This window comes from Molothrus aeneus, chromosome 9, assembly GCF_037042795.1.
Source record: "Molothrus aeneus isolate 106 chromosome 9, BPBGC_Maene_1.0, whole genome shotgun sequence".
NCBI lineage: Eukaryota > Metazoa > Chordata > Aves > Passeriformes > Icteridae > Molothrus > Molothrus aeneus.
The window spans coordinates 29,617,601-29,644,514 of NC_089654.1; the positions used below are offsets into that span (position 1 = coordinate 29,617,601).

The following is a 26,914-nucleotide window of genomic DNA, read 5'->3' on the forward strand; positions in this document are numbered from 1 at the left end:
GCTATGCACACAGGTCAGGCTGTCCCTTCTCCAAACCTAAACACTGCAACCCCAAAATCCCAGCTGGGGTTGAATTGGTGCATCTTTCCAGTTGTTTGGAAAGATTCCAGGTTTGTCCCACAGGAGCCTGTGGGGCTGAGCACTCCTGCCTTTGCTTCCCTGTGTGCTCCACCACTGGACAATCCTGAGGTTTTGTTTTGTGTGTGGAGAGACTTTAAATGAATAAAATCTTCGTGGCTGTGGCAGGAGTTTGCTGCAGATGCCTCCCTGTGCTTTTCTTGTGTGCATGGGAAGAGCTGGGGGACAGAGGCTGTGTCTGAGTGGGGGCAGTGCCACCAATTGCTGTGGGCAGCTCACAAGGCTGGGGCTCTCAGGGCTCTCCCTGACTCCCCAAAATGAAGCTGCACAGTGCTCCATGTCCCACATCCACGCTGTCTGCTGGCCAAGGGAGCGTGTTCTGCTGATCTCCTGGGGATGCCAAGGGAACAAGAGCCCAGCACAGGCACCACAAAAGGATCAGGACAGCCCCACGCTGCTGCCTGGGCTGGGGCAGGGACAAGTTACAGCGTGGGAGTCCTTGCAAGCATGTTCTCTTTGGGATTAGCTCTGAATTTTCACCTGGCACTGCCGCAGGGAGGTTGAGAACTTTCTTCCAGTGCATTTAAGCCCACAGGGCGGGGGAATGCAGGTGTAAAGGTCAGTGGTGCAAGAGCTGTGGCTGTGCCTGGACTTCAGCCTTCCCTTCCAATCCACAGCCAGAGGAGGAACTCAAGGGAAATTTGGAGAGGCAGAGCGGCGAAGGCACAGCACTGTCCTGCAAGGTTTGCTCCTCAATTCTCTTGGGTGGCTTTGGCAGGGTTTAAAAGCGGGCAGACAGCTCTCCAGGGTTTTGGCATTCACTGCTGGCTTTGCCTTGCTGCTGGTGGGGGGAGAGGGGTGTTGCAGGGACCCTCTGGAGTAAATCCATCTGCAGGCAGCCCTGGAAAAGTGGGGTGGCTTGAGCACCCTGAGCTTGCCTGCCCTTTCCTGAAGTCAAGGAAGGCTCCAGAAATGAGGCAGGCAGCTGTGGGCATGTCCTGCCCTGTTCCTGCAGATTAAGGAGTGGCTCAGGCCAGGCTTGTGGATGCCAAAGGGGTTGTTTTGCACCTCCCTCATTTTTCCCTGGCTTTCTTCAGTTTTCTCCAGTTTCTATTTATGTTAATTTACTTTTTGACACAAAACCGATAGAAAAAATTATAAATTACTCTTTCTGCAGACCCTGCAGTAGCAGTATTTCTTATCTAATCAAAGTTCACGTGGGTTCATTTTTTCTTAGTTTCTTTGCTTTCCAGGCAAGCTCAGTGCAGCTCAGTTTACACACCCCAGCTTTGAGTTCCTCCCATTTATCCCCAGCATTTCCCGGGTTCCTTACCTTTTGTATATCCTGTAATCCCAGCCTTGCTTTCACAGAGCTGTCTAACTGCTGAATGGCTGCGCCCTGCTCCTGCTCAGTCAGGCATTGCTTTGCTTTTTTCCCTCTTTTTAAACCCTTTTTGTTTTCAAGAGATTGCTCTTTAATGGGAAGTTAAAAAGGAGAGCGTGAAAACGAGCCAGCTTAGCTGGAGTTGCTTCTCCCAAAGGTTTCAGGATGCTCAGGCAGAAGAAGACAGCTGCAACTTCTTTGCATGCCCTGGTTTGGGCTGGAAAAGAGAATAAATTGAAGCAGCAGAACAGCGAGGTTTAAAAGTGCCTCCTTTTCCCCCTCCATGGAGGAGGGAGACTCCCGGATCCCCAGAGTGGGTTTGGGAGGGGAATGAGCAGGATCTGTGCACAGCACTTGCAGCAGCAGCTGGCTGTGGGGTTCTCCCAGGACAGTTTTCTTTCATGGACACCTGCAGCAGAGAAGACCAGGGGTGTTTTTGTGGGGATGGGAAGAAGGGAGTGGCGTTTCTGCTGACCCCTGGGCTGTTGTGCTTCCAGCTGCTGTCACACCAGCCTGTCACCTGCTGCAGGCCACCATGGTCCAGCGTGTGGCTGTGGTTGGAGCTGGGGCTGGGGGCTTGGCCTCTGTCAAGTGCTGCCTGGCTGAGGGGCTGGAGCCCACGTGCTTCGAGAGCAGCGAGGACATCGGCGGCGTCTGGCGCTACACGGTCAGTGCCCCCTGCGTCTGTCCCCGGGCTTGTCCCTCTCAGGAAAATTCATCCACAAACACCAGAGGTTTATGTCTTAAAGGAGACAGAGGAGCCCTTTTACTTTATTCCAATAAAGGCAGAGGCCATGGAGCATTCCCCTGGGATCTCTTGAATTTTTGGAGCACACAGCCTCCTTTTTATCCCAATTTCCCAGCCAAATTTCCCTTCTCTTTTTCCCTATTGGCTGAGGTACCCGAGAGGTTAAGACTTCCCTGAACACCTGGGATACCAGAGATTCCCCTCTAATGTATAACCCTCCCTTTTCATTTTTAATTCTTATGGAATTTAGGGTTTTTTCTTCTCTATTTGTTTATTTGTAAAGTTTATTTGTAAAATCAAATATCTTTTTCCATTCATCAATCAGTGGAATCCTTCCCATTGTTTCTTTTCTCTCCCAGTGCTAGTTTTATCTACCAGCAGACCCACAGCTTGTTTGTAAAGACAAATCCACCATTCCTCTCATCCCCTTCCTTGGATGCTCTTGGACTGCAGCAAAGAGGAAAGAGTGGCCACACCCTCAGGGACTGTCCCGGTCCCACTCGTGGGGCTCCTCCTGACTCCAAGATGGAGAAGGAAATGGAAGGGGTGGGAAATGGATGGAGTTTTGCACCTTAGATAAAGGAGCTTTGCAAAATAGGTTTATATGCATTGATTGTTGTAGTGAAAATAGTGGTGATTGTGCCTTGTGTACTTCACTTGCAAACGACAAACAAAGCCATCAAAGAAGTTTTTTCTGTTCAAGAGAGAGAGGGAAATGTGGGAAATGGATTTGTAGAGAATTCTCAAACCCTGGCAGAAGGTTCATATAGTGTGCATCTGCATGTAAACTTTGAGATAAGAAATGCTGACTTAGAAATGCCATGGAATAGGCATTGCTGAGAGAGAAATGGAACTAGAAATAAGTTTCAAAGGATAGCCTTGCCAATAAGACTAAATACTTTGGAGAAATAGAACAATGAAAGATGCATTGTAGTAAGACCCATGAGGGATAATTTTAGATGATTGGCTTTAAGGCATTTACAGCATGGTGTGGCAAACACCAAGGCCAAGATAGGCCAAGAAATGCTTATAGTGTATTGTAATTAAGAATTAGTTGGCTTCTGATTGTGATAGAGTGAATGATAACATCTGTATTGTCTCATCCTTCACATGAGACTAAAAATAGAATAAAAGTTTTAAAATGCCTCTCAGTTGTCCCACCTCTGGGTCAGAAAAGAGCTTAATCTGACAGAGGGAGCAGTAATGATTGTCTCCAGGTGCTTGTCCTGGCTTATTCCTTGTACCAAAATGTGAGGAAGAAAAATACTCATATACTTGATGGGGAGAAAGTCTTCCCCTGCCCCCCTGGAAACATCAGCACTGGTTTCACATAGGACTCCACAGACAGCAGGAGGATCACTGTGTACCGCTCAGTCATCACCAACACCTCCAAGGAGATGTCCTGCTTCAGTGACTTCCCCTTCCCCGAGGATTTTCCCAACTACCTGCCCCACAGCCTGGTCCTTGAATACCTCAGGATGTACGCCCGGCACTTCGACCTCCTGCGGCACATTCGCCTCCAGGTGAGCAGGTCTTGGGTTTTGTGTGGCTGGAATGGCTCCCAAGGTGTTAAAGAGGTTTTTTTTTTCCCAGCCCCACAATCAAGGAAGTCGAGATTCCTCAGTTCTGCTTCTCAAGGTTGTTTATTTTCTCTTATCTGTTCCATTCTTTCTCTGACCTGCTGAGATCTGTCCAGCAGGTCGGGTTGTGGCACAGTGACTGCCCCTGGGGTGGTTTTAACATTTTATACTATGAACTACCTGTGCTTTATTTACAATAATTTTCCAATACCTATCACCTATGTTAGACAGTCTGTATCTACTCTAAACCAATCCAGAAGTGTCACCATCACAGCAGAAGATGGAGGACAAGAAGAAGAAGAAGCTCTGGACACACCCAGATTCCTCCATCTTGCCCCTTGAACCCCCATTCTAAATCCCCAAAATTCTACTTTTTCACCCTGTGACAAATTCACTATCATTCTACTCAAACTCTTGTGCCTTGTAAATCTTCACACAAAGTTGGTAATTGTTTCCATGGGCTAAAATCAAAGGCACAGGTGTTTTTGACTCTGTGCCAAGGTCTCTGAGCCCTCTGCCAGGGTCTGGAATCATCCAGGGCAGCCAGAGCAATGTCCTGGGTCCCAAGAAGCAGGGACCCCAAACCCACAGGGAGAAGAGCCATGGCTAACTGCAGAGTGGAGGTGGGATGGGACAAGGCTGGGTGCCAACCCTCAAGGCCCTTTTGAGTCCTGAATGTAGACTTTAGGCCCAAGGTTTCACACAGGCTTACCCCCCAGTGCCATCACCAGGGGAAATTCAGGATGGGCTTTAACAGCTTCAGAAGCGGCACACAGCTCCCCAGGGACCCAGCCTTTCACAGGCATGTCTCCATGATCCCTGACTGCTGCTCTCTTCTCTTGGGCTTCTGTGCAAGACCACAGTTCTCAGTGTGAGGAAGTGCCCAGATTTCAGCACCTCAGGCCGGTGGGAGGTGGTCACTGAGAGCCGTGGTGTCCGTGAGTCCCACGTCTTCGACGCTGTCATGGTTTGCACCGGCCATTACCAGGAGCCCTACTTGCCATTGGCTTCTTTCCCAGGTAAGGCCTGTCCCAGCAGTGGGGTTCCCCCAGCAGCCATGGTTGGATTTGGTTCCCCCAATCCCTGGTTGGATTTTGCTCTGTGAGCCTGCCTGCTCCATGAAGCCCCCACAATGGAGTAAGCAGGACCCTGACCCCATGGAAATGGTGGGGGGCATTGCAGGGAATGAGAAAAAAACCTTGTAAGGGTGCAGCCAGGCTTTTCCCTTAGGATTTGCAAAGCAAGACTGAGCTGAGGAGGTACAGGGCACTTCCATGGGCTTCTCAGCTGCCAGGGGAGGTGGGAGTGGGGAGAGTTGGGGGCTGCAGATGATCTGGGCACGAGCCTGGGGTGAATAAATGTATCTGGCAGTAGGAAATGCTCCCTGCTCTCTGCCTAGGCATTGAAAGTCGCTTCAAAGGGCAGTACCTGCACAGCTGGGAGTACAGGGACGTGCAGGCTTTCCGTGGGAAGCGCGTCCTGGTGCTTGGCATCGGCAACACCGGCGGGGACCTGTCTGTGGAGCTGAGCCGAGTGGCTGCCAAGGTACAGCTCCATGGTGCCCCAGACAGGGCCTCTGCTGCTCCATGGTGCCCCAGACAGGGCCTCTGCCAAGGGACAGCTCCATGGTGCCCCAGACAGGGCCTCCCCCAAGGGACAGCTCCATGGTGCCCCAGACAGGGCCTCCCCCAAGGGACAGCTCCATGGTGCTCCAGGCAGGGCCTCCCCCAAGGTACAGCTCCATGGTGCTCCAGGCAGGGCCTCCCCCAAGGGACAGCTCCATGGTGCCCCAGGCAGGGCCTCCCCCAAGGTACAGCTCCATGGTGCTCCAGGCAGGGCCTCCCCCAAGGTACAGCTCCATGGTGCCCCAGGCAGGGCCTCCCCCAAGGTACAGCTCCATGGTGCTCCAGGCAGGGCCTCCCCCAAGGGACAGCTCCATGGTGCCCCAGACAGGGCCTCTGCTGCTCCATGGTGCTCCAGACAGGGCCTCCCCCAAGGGACAGCTCCATGGTGCTCCAGGCAGGGCCTCTGCCAAGGGACAGCTCCATGGTGCCCCAGAGAGAGCCTCTGCCAAGGTACAGCTCCATGGTGCCCCAGACAGGGCCTCCCCCAAGGGACAGCTCCATGGTGCCCCAGACAGGGCCTCTGCCAAGGGACAGCTCCATGGTGCTCCAGACAGGGCTTCTGCCAAGGGACAGCTCCATGGTGCCCCAGACAGGGCCTCTGCCAAGGGACAGCTCCATGGTGCCCCAGACAGGGCCTCCCCCAAGGTACAGCTCCATGGTGCCCCAGACAGGGCCTCTGAGCACCAGTGGCTCTGATGCCTTGTGAGGGCTGACCAAGAACAGAGGCTGGACAGAGTTAAAGAATAAAGAAGGGATTTATTAAGAGACCTCAATGGATCCACCTTGGGCAGCACAACTCAAAATGGTCACAAAATGCACGAGAGGTCAAGGGGTCTCTCACTTTTACAAGTTCTGCTCCATTTGTATATTGGAGTTAATTGTGCAATTGCAGCTCCAGCCCATGAAGTCCCATCCTTCTTGTTTTCTCTCTTCAGCCCACATTGTTTGTGCTCTTGGGCCTGAGATTTGGTTCATTTGTCCTTGGTCCCCAGCTAGAGAAGGAATTGTTTTGTCTTCCTACTCTGTGAAGAGAGCTCACCATCCCATAATATGGAGCCCAGACCCACACACTAAAGCAGCACAGAACCTGAAAAATAGATAAGTTAAAACCTGAGGCATCAGCTCAAGGTACCTGAGGGAGCTTTGCCCCCAGATTCCTCTATAAATTCCACTTCTCACTGAGGGCAGTTGAAGAAGCTTTGCAACTCCTGGAGAGTTTGGCCCACCTGAGGACTGGCCATTGAGCAGCTGTGGGAACTTTATCAAAGCAACCCAAGCTGTTTGGTTCAACTGGATGTCATCTCCTTCCCTTGGGGTAACTCTGTGCCAGCTCAAGTGCAGGAGATGGGATGTGCCACTCAGGGCAAAACCGAGGAGATGCCTGGGCAGGAGGTTGAGACCTGCCTTCCCCCCAGGTGTTCCTCAGCACCAGGAGCCACACATGGGTCGTCAGCCGGGTCTCAGACCACGGCTTCCCCTTGGACATGGTCAGCACCACCCGCTTCAACTCCCTCCTGGACTGGCTCCTCCCATCAGCCCTCACAAGGAGGATCAAGTTTCGGAAGTTCAATTCATGGTTCAACCACACAAACTATGGCTTGGCCTCCAGCAAAAGGTGATTTTTCTGGTTGTTTTGTTGGGTGCTCAGGGGGTGTTTATAATATGAAATGCTTAAGTTTCAGGTTTGGGGGATATTTGTGGAATAGCAAACCATTGGAGGGGAATTCTGACTGTAAAAAAAGTCATTTTAGGTCTCTCCCAGATACTAACACCGCTCTTTTCTCTGCTGCAAGCTCCAAATTTAAGATGATTATCAATGAAGAGCTGCCCTTCTGCCTCCTCTCTGGGACTGTGGTGTTGAAGCCCAACGTGAAGGAGTTCACTGAAAGCTCTGCTGTTTTCGAAGACGGCACAACCGAAGGAAACATTGACGTGGTGCTCTTTGCCACGGGCTACAACTTCTCCTTCCCCTTCCTCGAGGAGTCTGTTGGGGGCACCATCCACGACAACCGTTCCCTCTACAACTGCATCTTCCCTCCCCAGCTGGAGCAGCCCACGCTGGCCATCATTGGCCTGATCCAGCTGACAGGTTCCATCATGGTGGGCTCAGAGATGCAGGCTCGCTGGGTCACAGGGGTCTTTGCAGGTAGGAGATGGGGGAGATCTTCTGGCTGGGAGGTTTGGGGCAGCCTGAGCTGCTGCCTACACAGCTTAGGGCATATTTCAGCTCCATGGGTAGCCTCTGTCCACCAGCTGCATCCCACACTTCAGGAAAAGTGCTGGGATCTTGGGAAGGGGCTGAATGTTCTCTTAAGGTGCTGCTGGAACTATTATATACTTATGAATATTGTCTAGGTTTACCCCTGCTAGAATTAAAAACTCTGACATAATTAAATGAGGCTTCAAGCTTTCAGAAAGTGAAAAGATACTATAAAGCTCTAACCCAGCTTCTAATCACTTAATGAGACCCCTTCTAGACTTAACAAATTGGCTCAAACAAAGTACAGATTGAAATTAAATTGAGGCATTTGGAAAACATTTTTCTTTGCATCCATGGTATCTCTTCCTCATACAAAAGAGAAAAGACCACATAGTGTAACAAGAGTTAAAATCCCAAGACTCTTATTTATTTTGATGTCATGGGCAGTTGCTGGTTTCTCTGTTCTCAGGCTGGAACAAGCTGCCTCCCCCCAGCAGGATGATGGCTGAGGTTTTGAAGAGGAAGCCAGCAGTCAAAAGGTGTGTGATGCTCCTGCAGTCAGGATGAGACAGGTTCTGTGTGCCAGGAAAAGCTCGGGGAAGGAGGGGACTCGATGGCAGACATGGGAGGGACCTGCTCAGCACACCCAACTCTGCATTTAATACCTCACCACCCACAGTGAGCTGGGAAAATGCTCCCGTGGCTCCTTTATGGAACAAGACACCATAAGCTTCTCTGGAGCAGTTTATGACAAGACCAGGGCCTGCAGCTCCCCTTCCCTCTCTTCCCACCTCCTTTGCTCCCTCCCTTTCCCTCCTGTTCTCTGGAGATCCCCCCCTGCCAGGCCTCCCAGCCATGTCCTTGCTCCCAGCACGTCCAGATGAAGGTTTGGTTTCCTCCAGACTGAGGGTGCCATCTCGTGGCTTCTCCCTCCCAAATCCAGGCCCTGGCGAGAGCTATGATCCAGATTCCATCCAGAACCCCCCTGGAGCTGGGCAGTGTGGGTGGGGGACAGTTTGTGTCACTTTTTGGCAGGTCAAGGTGAATGTCCCACCAGGCTGCTGTGTGTGTGTGTGGGAGCTGGCAGCCTGCCTCCTTGGCACTGGGATTGATTTTACAGGAGGTGGAGATGTGTCCACAGGGATGGGGGATGGATCATGATGGAGCAAGGAGGGGACCTCAGGGGTTGGGTCTGCCAGGGCTGGCTCATGGGACACTGGGGAAAAGCTGGGACAAAACAGAGCCACAGGGGTAATGACCAGGAGCCCCAGTGACTGCACCAGGGTGCTGTTACACAGAAATATGGAAATTTCTGTTACACAGAAATATTGAAGCCTGAGGTGCAAGGGGAACAAACTTGAGGCTGTCTCAAACTTTCCTGAAGCAGATCAGCACGTCCTTCCTTCTGTGAGGGAGATAAGGTTTCAAGCAGAGAAATCTAGGAGGTCCCTCCCAGCATGGGAAGCTTTCTGCATTTCTCAGATTTCCCCTTGGCATTCTTATCTCTGAAAGTCTATATCTCTACTTCTCAAAATCTGCCAAATCCATACCCCTGAACCTCAGAGAAGGACAGAGCAGGCTGCTGCGGCATTACAATGATGCTACTGTTAAGTTAGAGCTGATTTTGAAGCCACAACTATGCTGCAGAGACAAAACAAGCTTCTGCTTGTCCTCTGCCCCGGGGAACTGCTGGCACCAACCCCACAGAGGCTCCTTCAGTGTTTTTGGCTTTGTTTGGGGCTAAGAGAGCTCTGCCCCAGAGCCTGGGGCTTACCTGATCTCTGAGCCTGAGGCCTTTGCTGCCCATGGAGTGGGGAAATGAGGCAGGATGATGCCACCTGACTTTTATTTCTCATGTCCCATCAAAGGAACCCGTCTGAGAGGGAGAACCTGAAGATGAGTTTCATCAGCTACGTGGACAAAATCGCTGCGTGCGCCGGCGTCAAGCCCAGCGTGTTGAGGCTGCTGCTGACAGACCCCCAGCTGGGCCTGGCCATCTTCTTTGGGCCCTGCTCCCCCTACCAGTACCGGCTGGAGGGCAGGGGCAGCTGGAGCGGGGCCAGAGCTGCCATCCTCACCCAGTGGCAGCGCTCCCTGCGGCCCCTGAGGACACGAATGCTGGGTGACAACTCCAGCAGCTCCTGGGGCTGGAGCTGGATGTGCCTCCTGGCTCTGCCAGCAGCTCTCACTGCAGCTTGGCTCTGCTCCAAACACCCCCAGCCAGGCTGGAGCCCCCGGCTGTAGGAGGAACATGGAGAGATGTGATGCCAAGTGATGTGGGCATGGTGCAAAGCTGTGCCAGTGTCTCGGTTTGGAAAGACAGGAGTCTGCTAAGGAAGGCAGGAGCCTCCCCTGAAATGGAGAATTCACCCCTCCTAATTGCTATAAATTTTAAATTAAGGGCCTCTCAGGCAAAAATATGGGAGCAGCAAATAACAGTTCTTTAATAGAGAAGAAAAATAATAAAGGATAAAATAAACAATGCAGTACACCAGAACAACACTGACAGAGTCAGAACCCAACCTGACACCCTGTGGTCAGGGTGTTGGCAGCAGTGCCATTGGAAATGTGGCTGCAGTCCTCCTGCAGTGTCAGGGGTGGTTCTGCTGGAGCAGGGATCCTGTAGAGAAGGATGGATTCTGCCTCTGAAGATCCAGTGGAAGAGGCAGCTGCTGTTCCTCTGGGGAATCCAGTGCAGAAGCCGTGCTGGTGTCTCAGAACCTCTGGATTATATCCAGGTAGGAATGCTTGGCTCCTCCCTCTGGGCTCACATCTCCCAATGGGATGCTGCAGTTCTTATCAGCCATGCAGGGACATTCAATAGCTGTTATCAGCAGATGTCCCCTCCTGAGGGAGGTGTGAATGTGGTCACTCAGAGAGAGAGAGATAAGGCAAACTGCCCACTTGACAAAAGATAACCTGCCATACAGATGACAATTGAAAACATCTTGCCTTGAAACAGCCAGGTGCTGCCAGAGGGATGGAGCTGGCACCAGCAGGAGCCTGGGGCTGTCTGTGTCTGTCACTATAGGACATGAAACAACACAAGTGCACACACTGCTTCTTCTTTTCCCTAAAGTGAAGAAAAAGGGAAGTTTATTTTCTTACCTTAACATTTATAGTTTTCTAAAAGTGACAGTGGGTTGGAGAATGACAGTGCCACCTCTCCAATGACACTGGACAAACCAACAGTCTGTCACATTTCTCTTCCTCCATAAAAGAATGCAAAACAGTAAGTTATTTACAGAAAGTGTGTGAGAAAGTTTGTTACAAGAATGTAAACATCAGAAGGCTTAGAAAATCTTAAAAAATCAGGGTGATATGTGTCCAGCCACCTCCTGCTGATGTTCTGTAGGAAAGGCATTTTGTGCTGTTCTTGTGAGCCAGCAAAGGCTTCCTGAAGATAAGGAAAGCCCTGTATCTCTCTCAAGGAAGACACCAAGGCTGTCCCCATGACAATGTGATGGAAGAGAGAAAGTTAAAAGATGTGGACTCGAGCTGGCTCACAGAGTGACGTGGCTCCTTGTTCACCTATTCAGAATTTTGTTTCTTTCTTATGACCAATGGGCAGTGAACGTGTCTGTTAAGTAAACATAAATATCTTGAAAAACTATAAAGGCCACATGTTGCTGTAATAAATCTCTCTTATGCACCCCTCTGATGGAGTCTTGGTGCTTTGCACCGTGTTGTGCTCTATAGGGACAATGTTCCTTCTGACATTCCACCAAAGGTGACACAGAGAGCTCACCCTGAACCATTCTGAGCATGAGGCCAGCCTTCCTCCCCCTGCTCCCTGAAATGTGGGCAAGACCCACACCACCTTGAGATTTCATGAAACATGAACTGTCTGAAGAGAGCTACTTCTCTGTCTGGTAACTTGGGATGTGAAGGAGGGAGCCACAAATAAACCTGACAGATCTGCTCTTTGCTGATGGTTTTATTAATGGTTTATTATCAGGGTGTGTGAGGTGGATCCCAAGCTGTGGCAGAGGGGAGACTCTTGCCCTTGTGTATGTATAATCTACCCATTGTATAGATAGAAATATCAACAAATAAGGTAGATGAGAATTGTTATATATGTTAATATATTGATATACAATAATAAATTACACATACAGTGACAAATCCAAGCAAGCAAGCATCCCTGACATTGCCCCAGCAGCCTTAGGATTATAGGGAACCCTGAATTCCTGGGATGGGGACCAGGATGGGAACCAAGATGGAGCTGGGATGGGAACAGGGATGAGAACAGGGATGGGAACTGGGATGGGAGCAGGGATAGGACTGGGATAAGAACAGGGATGGAAAGAGGGATGGGACCGGGAAAGGGCCGGGATAGGGCCAAGATGGGAACCGGCACAGGGCCAGGATGGGAACAGGGATGGGGCTGGGATGGGAACTGGGATGTGACAGGGAGAGGGCCAAGATGGGACTGGGATGGGGCCCAGATAGGGCCGAGATGGGAACTGGCATGGGGCCAGGATGGGGCTGGATGGGAACAGGGATGGGGCCAGGATAGGGCCGAGATGGAAACCAGGATGGGGCCAGGATAGAACCGGGACAAGACTGGGACAGAACCAGGACAGAACTGGGATAGAACCGGAGTAGAACCGGGACAGGACCAGGATGGGGCCGGGATAGAACCGGGATAGGACAGGGACAGGGGCGGGATAAAACCGGGATGGGGCCGGGATAGAACCGGGACAGGACCGGGATGGGGCCGGGACAGAACCGGGAAAGGACCCAGACAGAACCGGGACAGGACCGGGATGGGGCCGGGACAGAACCGGGAAAGGACCCAGACAGAACCGGGATGGGGCCGGGACAGAACCGGGACAGGACTGGGATGGGGCCGGGACAGAACTGGGACGGGACAGGGAGGGGACCGGGATGGGAACAGAGATAGGAACCAGGACAGGACCGGGACAGGGCCGGTTCCGCTCGGCCCCGCCCTCCGCCCCGCGCAGCCAGGGGGCGCTCCTGTCCCCGGGAGCCCGCGCGACTGCGGCACGGCGCTGTCACGTGACCGACGGCGCGGGGGTGAGGCCGGCCGCTCGCGCTGTGCGCGGTGACGTCAGACGTCGTTGGCTCCCGGCTTGGCCGCCCGCCATCTTGGCCCCTGTGTGCGAGCGGCCGAAGCGGCGGCGCCGGGAGAGGCAGCGGCCCCGCCGGCACCGGGACCCGCGGGCAGCCGAGCGCCGCCCAGCGCGCCCGGTAAGCGGCGGGGCTCCTCCGCTTCACCGCGGCGGAGCGCGGGCTCGCGTGGCGGCACGGCGCCGGCAGGAGCGGGCGGGCGGCCTGCGCCGCATGGCCCCGGGCGGGGGCGGCTTCCGCCCGGGCGGGCCCGCGGCCGGCGGGTGAGGGGCGCCCCGGGCCCGGCACGGCCGCCGGACGGAGCGGGGCGGGCGGCGGCGCCGGGCGGCCGGGCCGGGGTTCGCCAGGCCGCCCGCATTGGCGCTCGGGGCCGGCCGCGCCCCGCCGGGCACGGCCCGGGCCGCGCCCGGGGCCGGCGGGAGAGGCGGCCGTGCCGGGACCGCTCCTGCGGGGCTGCTGCTTCCTTCTCCCGCTCTCCTTTTTGCCCCTCACTTTTCTCCTTTTTTTAACGGCGCTTGCTCTGCTCCTTCCTCCCTTCCCCTCCTCTCTCTCCCTCCCTTTCTCTCTCTGGGGGTTCCCGGAGGAAGGCGCCGAGCCCTGCGCGCGTTCGCGCTCACTCCGCGGCTGTGATTCCTCTGCAGGAGCGCGGGGGGAGCGCAGCCTTGTCCTGCGGGTGCTGGAGGCAGAGCGCCTCGCTTTTCCAACTTGGAATCCGCATCCGGGGCTCTTTGACTCCTCGCCTACGGTAAAAGGCGGTTCTTGGGTGGTTTGGTGCGGGGCTGAGTGAAGGAAGTCATTGTTTGTGCTCCTGGGGTCGGGGTGGGCAGAGCCGGGGCTGCGCTCATGGATAGCGCTCAAAGGATGGGTGAGCGTGCTGAGATGACACGGCTGAAATTCAGGCAGCTGGTCTGCAGTGGGCATCATCCAGGCATGCAGAGATTGAAGATTTTTAGGCTAAAAGATCATTTTCAGGCTAAAAGGCAATAGTTTGGGCCCTCTTGCTGAGGAAGAGGACATGCAGAAAGCATGGTGCTGGGCCCTGCATGGAGCATCGTGGTTTTTCTTCCTTTTTGTGTTTCACGTGGGTGTTCTGTAAATATATTATTTGGTGGAAGGTCTTGAAGTCAGTATTTTTAAGGAAGGAACGTTTCTCCTTGTTGCCCTGATTATTGGGATTAAATAGCTATATTACAGCAATATTTCCAACAGAAGGAACGGGGCTGTGGTTTTTTTAATAGTTTTATTCCTTGTGCAGTGAGGCACCTGGCCTACTTGGTGTCTCATCTTAAAGAGCTCTGCTCAGACTAGAAACTGCTTTTGAAGAGGCAGGAAACAGGACATGATCTCATTTGTCCATGTATGAGAAACAAAAGGATTGACCTTAAATACTGACTGCCAGGAGCTCAGTGTGCCTGTCAGGGCTTTTTTTAATTCTGTAGTCTAGAGAATTTTGCTTCTGCATTAATTTTGTGGTGTTTTGTTGCAACTCTGCAACCATTTGGTTGAGAATAAAGAATCTCAAAGTTTTGGAAGTTGGACAGGTGTTTAGTGCAGAGGTGGTTTGGTGATGTGAGCTTGAGAGGTCACTCTTTAAACTGAAGTGAGAGCTTGGTTCTCTCTTAGGCCACTTGGGGACCAGGATTGAGGCTCTGTGTGCCACCTCAAGCTCTGCCTTGCTGGGTGGATGTGCTTGTATGAAGTTCTTGGCTTTTGTAGATAATAGGCCATGAAATATGTATAACTCAATATACAGTTGCTTCTGTGAGTCTTGGTAATATAAATATTCTGTGTCTTGGCAGTTTAGTTGCAATTTATAATATCTTTGCTCTCATTTAGACTTTCCAGAATGGGAGCCCTGGTTTTTTGTAGAGCAGAATGTTACATCAGTCTCCAGTTTTAACTTGGGCTCCTGGTCCAGTGCTGGAGATTTATGGGATGCACCTTCCATAGGTCCTGTGTCCCTGGGAAAGTGAAACAGGCCCCAGCGAGCAAGAAGGAGATGATGCAATTCCAGAGGGAGCTCCCTGTGGGTTTGGGGCTGTCTGGATGAATGCTGGGTGCCAGTTAAGAGAAAGAATGGAAGTCAGAGCAGGATTCTGGTCTGTGGGGCCCATTTCAGCCAGGTGTCCTGCAGGACTGGGAATTGCTGTGTTGCAGGCTGATTCCCAGGCTAGGGAATGGCAGGGATGTGAGAGTGGAGAGAGGGTAGGATAAATACCATATAAGGGGTGGTATGGATAAAATGAGAAGATGAAAATCTCACAGAAGAGCTCAAGCTTTTTACAGTGTACTCTTACAGAGGAGTAAACCCTTGTGTAGTGGATTGGGATGTGAGAGAGGGAAAAACACTTCAGAGGCTCCTGCAGTAGTGGAGGGTTTGAGAGGGAAAACCACCACATGAAAATGCAGCACCTTCCCACTAGCTGAGGATGGATGCTGGGCTTGTAATGACAGCACTGCTGGTGGTGTTTTACTGGTAGAACCAGTTCATCCTCTGTAGGAAATTTTTCCTTTGCTCAGCTTCATGCTCTCATTGTCTTTTGGGTTTGGGTTTTACAAAACCCAGTGGAAGCTTACGGGTGAAAGTAGTGTGAAAATAAAAACTGGAATTCGTGTGAGGACGTGGGAGAAAATAACACTGAGCATTGGTGAAATGAAAATGGAGTGCACAGGAGTCTTAAAAAATGCATCAAGAGCAGAGAAAGATGAAGTCCTAATAAAAATCAGATGAAGACAGCTTTTATGTCTATGAAGAACAGGCTAACAGAAATAGACTGTTTTTATTACAAATACCTCAGCCATTACATAACATTCTAAGTCAATGCTAACGAGCTCGTCTGTTACAGATTGCAAACACATACTAGAGGGAGAAACTGTTTAACATTCCCATTGTTCATGGTTTAAATTATCTGCCACTGCCTTGATTAACGGGGAAATTAGAGTGCAGAATCAGCCTTACATGTCTTCAGTCTGGAGGATGATGGTGATAAATTTTAACTGATGTTTATTTGAAAAAATGTGGGCTGCATTTCCAGGGTCTTCCAGCATCAGAGACAGGAATGGCTGCACTTTGTGTTCAGCAAATGCACAAGTACTGCCTGAAGAACTGGGGCATCCCCCAGTCCTGGGTAACTGAGAGAAGAGAGGTCTCTTAAATACCAATTTAATCAATGTACCAATGTACCAATTTAATCAATGCTGATTCTTGAGTGAAATGGCAGCCTTACTGGGATTTTACCTAGTTGGGCTGTAAATTGTAGTTTGGCAATGACTAGGCTGCCCTTTTTTGCTGCACTGCTTGCTTAAGTTAGCAAACCAAACTTTGTGTGCTTAGAAAAGCAGCCCTTCTCAGGCTGTCCTCATGAAATCAAATAAATCACTACACCTTGGTTTAAAATTTATATTTTGTAAGCAAGTGACTGTTGCTGGATTTTATTGTTTGTAAATTTTAACTTACAGTTTCAATCTACAGTTAAAATGTTAAGGAATGCTTGCAGCAGTAATGATTTAAGATGGACTTAAAATGATTTGTACCTTCAGCTAAGGTGGAAGTGCAGCAACATTTGCTTTTTGTTTGAGAACCCAATAATTTCCTCAGTTAAACACCTGATACTGCTTTAGGACTTCTGTTTCAAACTCACCAGATATTCCACTGAAGGGCCTCAGTCTTAGTATCAATGAATTGATGCTTTTGTTTTGAAAAAAAAAAAATACTGATTTCCAGGGCTTGTTTTTTAGTCATGTTCAGGACAGTCTGTGCTTTTTATGGGTGCACAGCAGAAGTCCTCTAATGAAAAGGAACAAGAACATTTTTCCTTGATAATGGAAATAAAAAAGATGGGTTTTAGCAAGAAAAGCTGGCCTTTGGCTTATGGCATTTCTGAGTGGTTGCTTTGCTGCAGTCACCTTGGTTAAGAGGTGTTTTCATGCCACAGATGAAGCCACCAGCATGGACAGAGCTTTGTGGGACACACAGAGCTTTGGATAACAAAAAGTTCCCTGGTAAGTTTTTTAATCATGTGTTGAGCCTGAATTATTTACTGCATCTTGAAAGCAGAGTGTCAAGGGATGTGTGGGTTGGTTTTTTTTCTGAGCAGAAGAAACAGAGAAGCCAGAGCAAGTGAAGATGTTAAAGCTCCTCTGCAGCCATTTGGCAGATGCAAGTTAACTTCCATGGAAAATGGATTCTGGAGTGCTGAGAGACAGATGCAGAAAGCTGCCTGTGCTGATAAGGCTTTTTCAATTTAGCTTCTCATCTTCTCTTTTCCCCTTTTTTTGTGGTCAAACCCAGTGTAAAGCAGAGGTCTGGAGTCAACCATTACTGTAATGAACTGGTGTTGTCCAGAGCTGTTGTCAGTGTGGTGTTGGCAGCTGCATCTCTTCCATGCTGAGCATTCCTCAGTGAACAAGGAGATGTGTCTGTTCCAAGAACTGAGTGAGTCACAGGGAAAAGCATGTAACCAGAGCTCCAGAGGATAATGGGCAGCAGGTAGAAGAGCCTGTGAGTGGCTGGGAGCTCTCTCCAAGCTGGACCAGGCCGAGGAACAAAATTCTGCCACCTTTATTTGCATTGCAGTGAGATTTTTTTACTGCTGCTGACAGCCTGTTACAAGCTGGAGTATTTGGCAGCCCTGGCTCTCACTATCACAGTGGGAGTATCTTAAAAACCTTCAAAATAACGCTGTAACTAACATCTCTTTAATACAGAGAAGAAATTATGTTTATTTTTGATGTACATGAGTCAGGTTAGGAATAATAGGAGTAATGGGCAGCAAAGAATTTGGGCAAGGTGGGAAGTTTTAAATGTGGTGACAAGTAGCTTAAGTCATTACATAAGTGATTAGAGTAACTGTTTTAAACTTTTTTATATAATGGCGAGGTTGTACAAGAGTTCAAAACTGGTTTTTTCAGTAGGTTCTTATTGTTGAGTGCTTTCATCTTCAGGTTGGAGCCTTCACAACAGAAACACCTTGAGAAGATGAGCACAAAAGAATTGGGGGAAAAAAGCTGGCAAAGAGGGGAATAATTTTGGCACGTGTGTTCTAAAGAAGAGGGGAAATCCTTAAGGATGTGGCCCTAAAGTTGTTCCTGTGCTCTGTCAGAATATTCTGTAGGAGCTCATGAACAGAGGAGCTTGCCTGAACATTATTTCCAAGCAACTAATAACAAATTTCCAAATTAAAACCCTTTAGATGTAATTATTTCTTATTTAAGGATTAACTTGTGAATATGGGCTTTGGAAAAACAAGTATAAAAATTTTTACTTATTTGCAGTTGGGGTCAGGGATACTTTAAAGATACAGAAAAGCATGATGAGAAATCTGCTCAATGTTGTTGTTCCTGGGGAAGAATGCTGAAAAAAGGTCTCACTTCCTCTGTGAAAAAACATTAATTATTCCATGGGGCTTGGAAATTGTGGTAAAGGAGCAGGAAATGGAAGTTTTGAAAGAGATTCCTTGAGTTACTTCCAGCAAAGGAGTGATTTAACTTTTTTCTCCTAATCTGTCCTGCTCTCTTCCACTGCCCAGGTTTACATGGGGTGGGTAGGAAGAGTTGAAATGTGCCACCAGCTCAGTGAGGGTTGGTAATAAAGAGGTTTTTGCAGTAAGTATTAAAGGGAAAAATGAAACAGTGGAAGGATGGGCATTGGCTGTAAATGGCTGCAGCTTCTGCTCATCTGTTGGGCATCTGGTCTTTTTTCATGTATTCATTGATTTTCTTTCACCAGCTTCCTAGAAGGAAGTGTTTTGCACCAGCTTCTCACTGGGAGCAGCTTCAGGAGGGGAATCCTGCTCAGCTGTTGTTGTGGTAACTTCCCCCAGGCAGCACCTGCAGAGCCAGCTCACCTCAGAGGAGAGGCTGAGGCTGCTGCTGTAGCCCCGCTGTGCCTTTGTCTTTTGTCCCCCTTTTCTCAGCCTGACACAGCAGCCACCACTCAGGATGCCACCAAGGAGGATGCTCCCCATGTCACTTCGTGTGTGGGGAGAAGGGATTTGCTGATATTTCTGCCTTTCCAGGCTTCTGCTGGGTGGTGTGGTTCAGTTGAGCAAGAAACAGAGTGGTGCTTGTGACAGTCTGCTGAGTGTGTTTGTAATTTTTATGGGATTGTTTGTGATCCTAACCATTACCAGATGCCTTTACAGAGAGCTGCTGGGGTCTGGATAAACTGATCTCAATTAGCTATGAAGAAGCCTGGTGAATAGTTGTAATTTTTTCAGTTAAAAATCTTTCTGACAGGTAAGACAGGTCATGGTAGTGTTCTGTATTCACAGAAAATGCTGCCTCCCAGGCTGCTGTTTCAATCCTGCACTTTGATAGCAGGTACACAGCTTCTTTCTGCAAGAATTTGCCTTAATTTATTCCCTTATCTTGTGCTCAAAAATAGGCAGTGATTCAGTTTGGTGAGCTTTGAAGTTTTCTCATTCTTCCAAATAATGGAAATTTCTTTAATAAGTGGTTTTGCAAATCTTAAAAATAAGTCTCATTTGGCATCTGCAAGTTGAAAAGCTAATTGGGCAAAAGCACTTGCATTGTTCTGTTCCCAGAAATAATGAGAATGCTTATCATTATGATGCTCTCTTTAATTCTATAGAAACTGTTTGGGGCTTTTTTCTGGCCCTGGCTTTCTTCCAGAACTTCAAAACTCCTGCCTCAATTAAAAATTTACAATTTATGAAAGTTTCTTAACCAGCTGCATGAAACTGGAAAATCAAAAATCTGTCTTGCAAAAAATTCATTTAATACTTGATGTCGAAGAAATCAGAAAAGACTTGTAAAGACCTTGTCAGGCTAAGGAGAAATAAAATAACCTGCTCTAAAAGTGACCTGCAGAGAAATCTGGGATGTTGGGTTTTCAGAAAAGAATAGATTTTTGGTTGGAACATGTTTGGTAATCTATTGAAACATCTAAATTGTAGCTCTGTTGGGTTGGTGCATTGCCTTTGTCCAGTTTGGTGCTGATCTAGGTGGAGTCTCTTTACTGGAATGTCTTGAAGAATCCTTTGTGGCAGAGAAACTCAGATAATTTGCAAAGGGCTGACATTGAAGGAAGGCTTCTAGTACAGGTATTGGTGGTTAACTCCTCATCTGCACTTGAGCTGTGCTTGTGGTGTTGAGTTTCTCTGCACTGGTGTGGTTTGTGTAGAACAAATGGGAAAAGGAGCTGGACAGCTGCAGTAGCAGTGAGGGCTGTGCTGTGTTTGCCATATTGCCCTGTGCTGCTCCCATCCCACAGGTAGGAGGCTTTTGGGCCTCTGACAGCTTTTCATTCATGTGCCAGTGAGCAATAAGGTTTGGTTTGCATTGCTGTGCCTCAACCCAAACTGGGAATTGCTCTGAGAAGAACTGGGTAAGTGTGATGGCTGTTACTCTTGGAATCTGCAAGCAGACATGTGGAGAACTGTTTCACTGAACATGGTTCCACATCACCTCCATCAGCAGTGGGCAGCCCTACAAACCTGTGGGTGCACAGACAGACAGACAGACACACAGACTATGCTGCAGTGTTGAGGCTGCTGTGCCTCTGCCAGGACCAGTCTGGACCATCCCAGTAGAGGGGAATGCTGAGCCCAGGGTGCATTTGGCACCTCCAGGCACATTCTGATGCTCATGACTTGGTGCAATCAGGTTCACAACTTCAACCTTTTGGTCCCTTCTCTTTAGTATTTGTATGCAAATTCCATCAGTCTGTTAGCCTAAAGAACTATTCCTCGTGTTGCAAAGAAGTTTGAAAAAAATGACCAAAGTAAATTTTCTGAACTCAGAAACCAAATTAAAATCACTTCTATCTTGATCTTTTAAACCAAGCAATTTTTTTTTAAATTAAGGATTTGAGCCTTAAGGCTGAGTTTGGACATCATGTATTTCACGTCTTCAGGGTACTTGACCACCAGAGTAGGATTTCTGTAGGAGTCTTACTTGCTTGAAAGTGCTGCTGTTTGAGGTGGCAGATGTTGGGCTTTCAGTCCAGAAAAGTAGAAGAGCTTTTGTTAAAACTCTCTGGTGATTCTTGTACCATTTTTCATTATCTAACCTCTGGAAATGCAAAGAATTACCAGACACAAAATTCACTGAAGGGAGTTTCTTAATTTTACCTTGCTTGATACTCCACTTTGAAAATCGATATTTTTTGAAATCAATTTCTGTTTTAATTGTAAAGTTATCATTACAATAGAAATAACAGTATTATAAAGCTACAGCAGACAGGGTTATTATATCTTCTGCATGTGCAGTAGTTGAGAACTGAATGAAATTTTTAGGGAGGAGCTTCCTAATTTCAGCATTTTGTTTTAAGAGTAGCTGTATTTATGCTTGAGTGCATCTCTAAATTGTCTCCTTAGCTCCTTGTAAAAGGCAGAGGTCAGTGCAAGGGGTGTCTTGATGAACAGCTTCCCTTAGTCAGTAGAAAGCTGAAGACCAGACTTGGGCCATTGGTGTAAAATATGGAAGAAAGAGACAAGCATTGAAAGCATTGAATTCCTGGATAACTGCATTGTTGTAGGTAATATTGAAATAGTATTTGTGAGGACACTGAACAGCTTTATTTTATGCTCTGACTATAAACATGTAAAAAAAATTCCACAAAAAATGAAATTGAAACTGCTTTATTTCCACCCAAAGTTCCTAAATCGCTGCACTGGCATCATTTCTGCCTGTGAGGAGAGGGGATGGGACCAGAATCTCTCAGTTACCTAAAAGGAAAAGATTTCATAAGCACTAGAAACACCAGAAATGATCTCAGCTGAACAAAAGCAGCTGTGTGACACCTGAAAGTATTGAGTGCATTTTTGACAGCTTTATTGCCAGTGTGAGTTTAACCTGTCTGTGCCTTTTTAATCCCTTGTTATGTGGACACATTTAAGTCATGCTGATTCTGATTGAGCCTGCTGATCAAGCTTCTTTTGTCAGGGCTGTTCCACAGGAATATGGTTGCATTGAAATATTCATGCACATACTGTTAAATAGATATTTAAATCTATGGATAGAGACAAATTTAAGGTTTGCTGTACTTGAATCTGTGGAGTTTTTAATTATTTTTTCTTTTGTTCTGAAGAAAAAAAAATGAATAAAACTGACATAATTATTTTTCCTGCAGTAATCATCCTAAAAGTTTTAGTGCCATGCTAGCTTTAAAATGCTCCCAACAAAAATTCCCTGAGCTGTTGTGGCTTGTTGCTGGTTCTCCTGTTGGAAAGCCAGGGTTTAGGTGATCAGTATTTCTCCCAAAAATGGGTTCCACAAGCTGCCTTCTAAGGCAGCACATTTGCTTGCCCTGTAGATTGCTGGTTCAAAGTAACATATGCTTTGAAGTAGTTTCTGAGTAGAGGGTTTTTTGTGGGTGGCTAATTTGGGTTGTTTGTCATTGCTTAGCTCTATTTAGACTGTTGTTGCATGTCTGTTAGAATTGATGCTGACATATTTGTCGATGCCCATTTCTGGCATCCCCAAACTGCATTTTTATAGATGTATTTGTGGGGATGATGCCCTAAAATGGCTGTCTGGTGTCATGGTGTGTTTCCCACCTGGCACACTCAGCTTTGGTACTCTTCTGGAAAGACTTTTTTTAGCCTTTAAAGAGGAGCTATTTGAGGAATAATTGAACTAGCAAAGCCTGCTTTGCTCCAGCTTTGTCTCAGGATGGAGTGTCTTGCTTCTGAGGAGCCAAACTAATTTTGATTTTTTTCCATTTGGTGGCTGTTGAACTCTGTAGATTGTGCCCATCCCACAGTTCTCCCACTGAGGTGATGGGTAAGAGGAGATGGTGATTAAAGGGTTTTTGTGTCCTTGGCTGCCAATCTCCATGGGTTTTACAGAGTCCATGCAATCAGTGCTTTGTACCCTCATTCAAGCTGTGCTGGAAACCAGTGAGCCCAAAACCTAGAGATGGGAGAGTGTATAAGTGAGACTTTCTAAGGATAGTAAACTTGTATAGAATGGACTGTACTGAGATCTATACTAAACTCTTCAAAAATTTGAGGAGTTTCTCCTCTTGTAGGTCATAGAGCCTTGATGGAGATACATGAAGGAAAAAAGATTGGAATCCCCAAAGTTCTCCTGCAATTTTCAGCCTACTTAGCAGAAATCTGCTTGATAATAAACCTTGCTGAAAGTGGCTCTTGGAGGGAAGGGAAATCCTGATTTGAGAGATTTTATTTATTAGATGCTTAGATTTGACAGAGACTTCTTTGCTACCAAGCTTGTTTTTTTGGGTCATATTAAGCTGATAGTGCTGCAGTTCTTAAGAATTCTTAATAGTGGGATAAATGACCAGAGCTTTTGTGTATTTGTTTTGTTGTTATGTTTTTGTAAATAAAAATTGGGCTAAAAATGCTGGTTCCAGAGGTGAAAGTATGAGGCCATCAAGAAGAGATTGTTGATAAACATCCATGTCAGAGGAATGTTTAATTGGAATTCCATTTTTTATCTGTGTGCAGCCTTCCCTCTTCAAAGCCACATCCAAACCCCATGTACTCAGTAATTGCACAGTATTTTGGAGTGTCCTTTTAAAATAATAGGATTCCATGAGACTGGCTTACAAAAAGCACAAAAAAGGCTTTCTTGGGTTCCAAGTGCTTTGACTCCAGTATCCTCTGTTTCTTTGTTTTAAATTGGCATTCTGTTTCTGTAATTGATTTAAACTGGTCTCTTTTCTGAAGATCACACTGTTGTTTTTCAAAAATTCATATCTAGCTGGAGATTATGCTTAGATTTTACAGCAGTGGGCAGTTTCTTCAGTTTTAGGATCTAAATATGCCAGACTTACAGTTGAAATGAAAACTTTGTCTAAAATTTTTAATGCCACATTTTTATGTGTAGTGAATTTTTTTTTTTAATTACTAACACTGATTTGGGAGCATCTGTCTCTACAACCAATGGCATATGTGGTTAAAAAGTTTAATTTTATATATATATATATTTAAAATATGTACAAATGTATATATTTATATATTTTTAAATATATGCATAAATATATATATTTTTATATATTTTAAATATATGTATAAATATTTTTTTTGTAGTTGTATTTAGTTCCAGGATTTACCAGAACCACATTGTTCAGCGTCCCAGAAACAAAGCTTTTCTTAGAAAAGTGAAGTTATGGCTGGATACAAATAACAGATTTGTATAAGATGGTTTTTACCCTTTCACTACTTTTAATGTGCTTAAAATAGTGTATGGAAATTCCTTCTGGATTGGTTTCTGTTTTGAGAGAGGTGCTAATGTGTCCCAGTTATGAATAAACTTTCATGTCGTGTTTTTGGTGATGTTTCCCACTTCACAGATGGGCATTTGAGGCACTGAGAGTTCAGATCTTCACCTGGTTTGAGTCTTCAGTGGTGCTCTTTGCCTTAAATCATTTCAGTGCATCTTTCTCCAAATGTGGCCAAAACTCAGCCCTTGGAGTAGAGCTGACAGGGACTAGAGATCCTTGCTGTGTTGAATAGGAATTGTGAGAATTATTCCAGTATTTTTAATGCTTTAAATCCTGGGAAGCTCCTGTCCAGGTTTCCTGTTCTGATTGAGCTTGCAGGCTGAAGAGGTGTGGGCTGGGGGGTTAACATGGAAGGACTGCATTAAATCTGACTGTAATACGGCTGAAGAAGTCTCTTGACATGTTGCACTAAAAATCAGACCTTTTTTGTCTAGGTAGGAGTTTAAAAATGCAGTGTATAAAATATTGTTTATCATCTGGTCTCACAAGAACTTAGGAGTCAAGCTGTTAAATGTTTTCTACTTCTTGCAACTCAGTCCTCAAAAGTGACCTCAAAATACACAAGATTTTTCCCTTGTTTAAGTAAAACTTTTTTCTGAAGCAGAGGTGACACCTTTTCAAGGCTGCAATTGTTCCTAATGGAACACTGTGCAAAGTTTGCAGGAGTAACAAATGGTATCAGGAAATTCTAAACAAGTCCTAGAGGTGAGTTCTAAAATGATCAGGAGAGCTAGGAATTTAGTGGAATATGTGTGGGGGTTTGTTTGTTGGGGTTTTACTATTAAAAACATGTTTTTGTAGTCTGGAATCCACTGCATTCAGTTTGTTCTTGTACCAGCTCTAAACGTCTAAGAGGGCACAAGTAAATATTCCTTAACAGAGACCAGGATATTTAGAATTTGTGGCAGCCTCTTTGTGTGCTATTTTCTGTACACAAGCTTCTGAGTTCCTTGCAGGATTTAAAACAGTCAACCAGTTGGAGTCTGAAAAAATAGTCTGGTACAGAAATTAGAGTAATAATTTTTACTCTAAAATCTTCAAGGCACAGTGAAGTTCAGTTAACTTATTAAATAACATTGCAGAGCAGGTTTGCTCCAGAATGTTGGGAGCACTGTGCTCTCTGTAGTTGTGCATGATAGTAACTGTAATCATTCCCAGTGAGCAGCTGACTTGCTTAAATTTCTTGATGGTGCAGTGAACCCTCCTGCCAAGTGCAATTGTGGCTTGTGCTGTCCTGTCCTGGTGGCTCTCACTGCGCTTCCTCAGCTTGGAAAGTGCTCCTGACACCTTGTGTGTCCTTAGGGGTGCTCACAGCTGCCTCTGCTACAGCACACAGCCTAAACTAGTGCAGAGCAGCGCTTCACTGTGAGGATTTGACTAATAATAACAAAACATGGAAATGCTGGGCAAATGGGGACTCACCTCGGGAGGAAAGGGCTCCATGTGTCCTGTGGTGAAACACCTCAGGTGTTCTGTACAGAGGGAGTGATTCCAGTGCTCAGGTGTAGCAATGTGGTACACACAGCTGAAGTTTGGATGAAGTCTTGGAGCTGGATGGTTTCACATGGCTCAGAGTCAGGCATTTGTCTCTTCACAGCTGATGTCAGGTGGCTCTGAGTGCTCTGAGTGCTTGTTTAATGTGTGACTCGGCAGGATGTTTGTTCAAGGCTCTTCAGAGGGAGGGTTTGTCATCCCTGGCTTCAGTACCTGGTCTAAAATCTAATTTTGTAAGAATATCTTCTTTGGCAACCAGTATCAGGTCTAAATGTACTTAAATATATCTATATATTGTATATTATCAAATATATTGACCTGCCTAGTTGAAATTAGTTATTTTGTGCAAGTCAGATTACTGAGGAATGTGCAGTTTTAATAATTGTAAAACAGTTTATTTTTCTGTGTAATACAATTTGGGAAAAACTTGTCAAACAGTATGAATTTTAATAGTATAAAAGGCTTAGAGCTCAGTTGTAATGAGCAGACTAATTTTTCTCAATTAAACATAAAAAGAGGTATTCAGGGAATGTGTTCACTGCCCTGTTCTTGAAGCTGTCAAATGTTCTAGAAAGAGCAGTTGTTACAGTGAAGGTCTGCCCAAGTATGAAATCTGTATTGCTCTGTAAAAAAGAGTGTTATTATGATTAAGATTTCCCATATTTCATCTCTACCAGCGGTGCAGGCTTTGGAAGAATATGACAGAAGATTATCTTAAACCACCCTCAAACTGCTCTCTGCTTGCTTTGTCTATATCTGTTAGGGCTTTGCTGCTGTTGACAATTTTGTGGGTAAAAAATGACCCAAGTTGTCTTTTTTTAATTTATTTGTTTTGTTTGCCAGTTTTTAGATTATTCACCTTTGTGAAGCTGCTTCTTGTTTACAAACTCCTTGGCTGGGATGAGTCTTGGGCCAAAAATTAAAACTCTGGAGGAGCTGTTTGCACTTGAAAGAATGTGTGAGCACAGTGATTGTAGTTTATGACTTGATACAGTTATAGGCTCACCTCAAAGCTGGTTTTTCACCCTCTGCACTGGGCAATTACTGCCCAGGACCTTCTGATGCTCCAGGATGATTGTGATGGACTCTTTATCATAAATACAGAATCTACATTCCAGCCACAGACTTGGCTGCTAGGCTGTCCCTCATCTCTCCAAAAAAACTACACTGCAAGGTTCCACTGGGAGCCAAAGCTCAACACTCAAATATCTTTACAGGAAAAAACCCACCCAGTCTGAAACATGAATTGAGACAAGCTTATCTTTGGAGTTATCAAGCAACCATTCACTCTTCAGGCTGCCCCAGGAGTTGCTTGCAATCCAGCATGTCAGGCTTTGCCCATCAGTGTTATTCATGGCCAGACTGCTGCTTTCAGCCTGTCTGGGGACCTGAATCCAGGCAGACTCGTTTATCAGGCTGGGTCTGCATCAGACATGAGCCTCTGCATTGGCCTTTCCTTCTGGAAGGAGATCCAGTTTACCAGGAGGAGTTCTGTGAAA

General features: G+C 47.0%; 2 protein-coding genes across 10 annotated transcripts in view; both read left to right on the plus strand.

Moving 5' to 3' along the window:
- Positions 1–716: 716 nt before the first annotated feature.
- Positions 717–11,270, plus strand: LOC136559837 (dimethylaniline monooxygenase [N-oxide-forming] 2-like). The gene is made up of 9 exons (XM_066555246.1): positions 717–821; positions 1,960–2,129; positions 3,545–3,733; positions 4,647–4,809; positions 5,190–5,335; positions 6,831–7,030; positions 7,209–7,561; positions 8,085–8,154; positions 9,484–11,270. The coding sequence occupies exons 2-9, from the start codon at positions 1,998–2,000 to the stop codon at positions 9,857–9,859; spliced, it is 1,629 nt and encodes a 542-aa protein (XP_066411343.1). The 5' UTR covers positions 717–821; positions 1,960–1,997; the 3' UTR covers positions 9,860–11,270.
- Positions 11,271–12,740: 1,470 nt separating this feature from the next.
- The window catches only part of PRRC2C (proline rich coiled-coil 2C), a 69,942-nt gene continuing 55,768 nt past the window's right edge, over positions 12,741–26,914 (plus strand). For all 9 annotated transcript variants that reach the window (XM_066555236.1, XM_066555239.1, XM_066555238.1 and 6 more), the window contains exon 1: positions 12,741–12,829. The gene's annotated coding sequence lies outside the window, so the exon portion shown is untranslated. The remainder of the gene's footprint in view (positions 12,830–26,914) is intronic.

Bases quoted from the DNA above. Each gene is read 5' to 3' on its own strand.
- LOC136559837 (XM_066555246.1), top strand. From the start codon at position 1,998: ATGGTCCAGCGTGTGGCTGTGGTTGGAGCTGGGGCTGGGGGCTTGGCC. The intron at 3,734-4,646 runs GTGAGCAGGTCT...CTTCTGTGCAAG, and splicing joins TGCGGCACATTCGCCTCCAG to ACCACAGTTCTCAGTGTGAG. The intron at 5,336-6,830 runs GTACAGCTCCAT...CCTTCCCCCCAG, and splicing joins TGAGCCGAGTGGCTGCCAAG to GTGTTCCTCAGCACCAGGAG.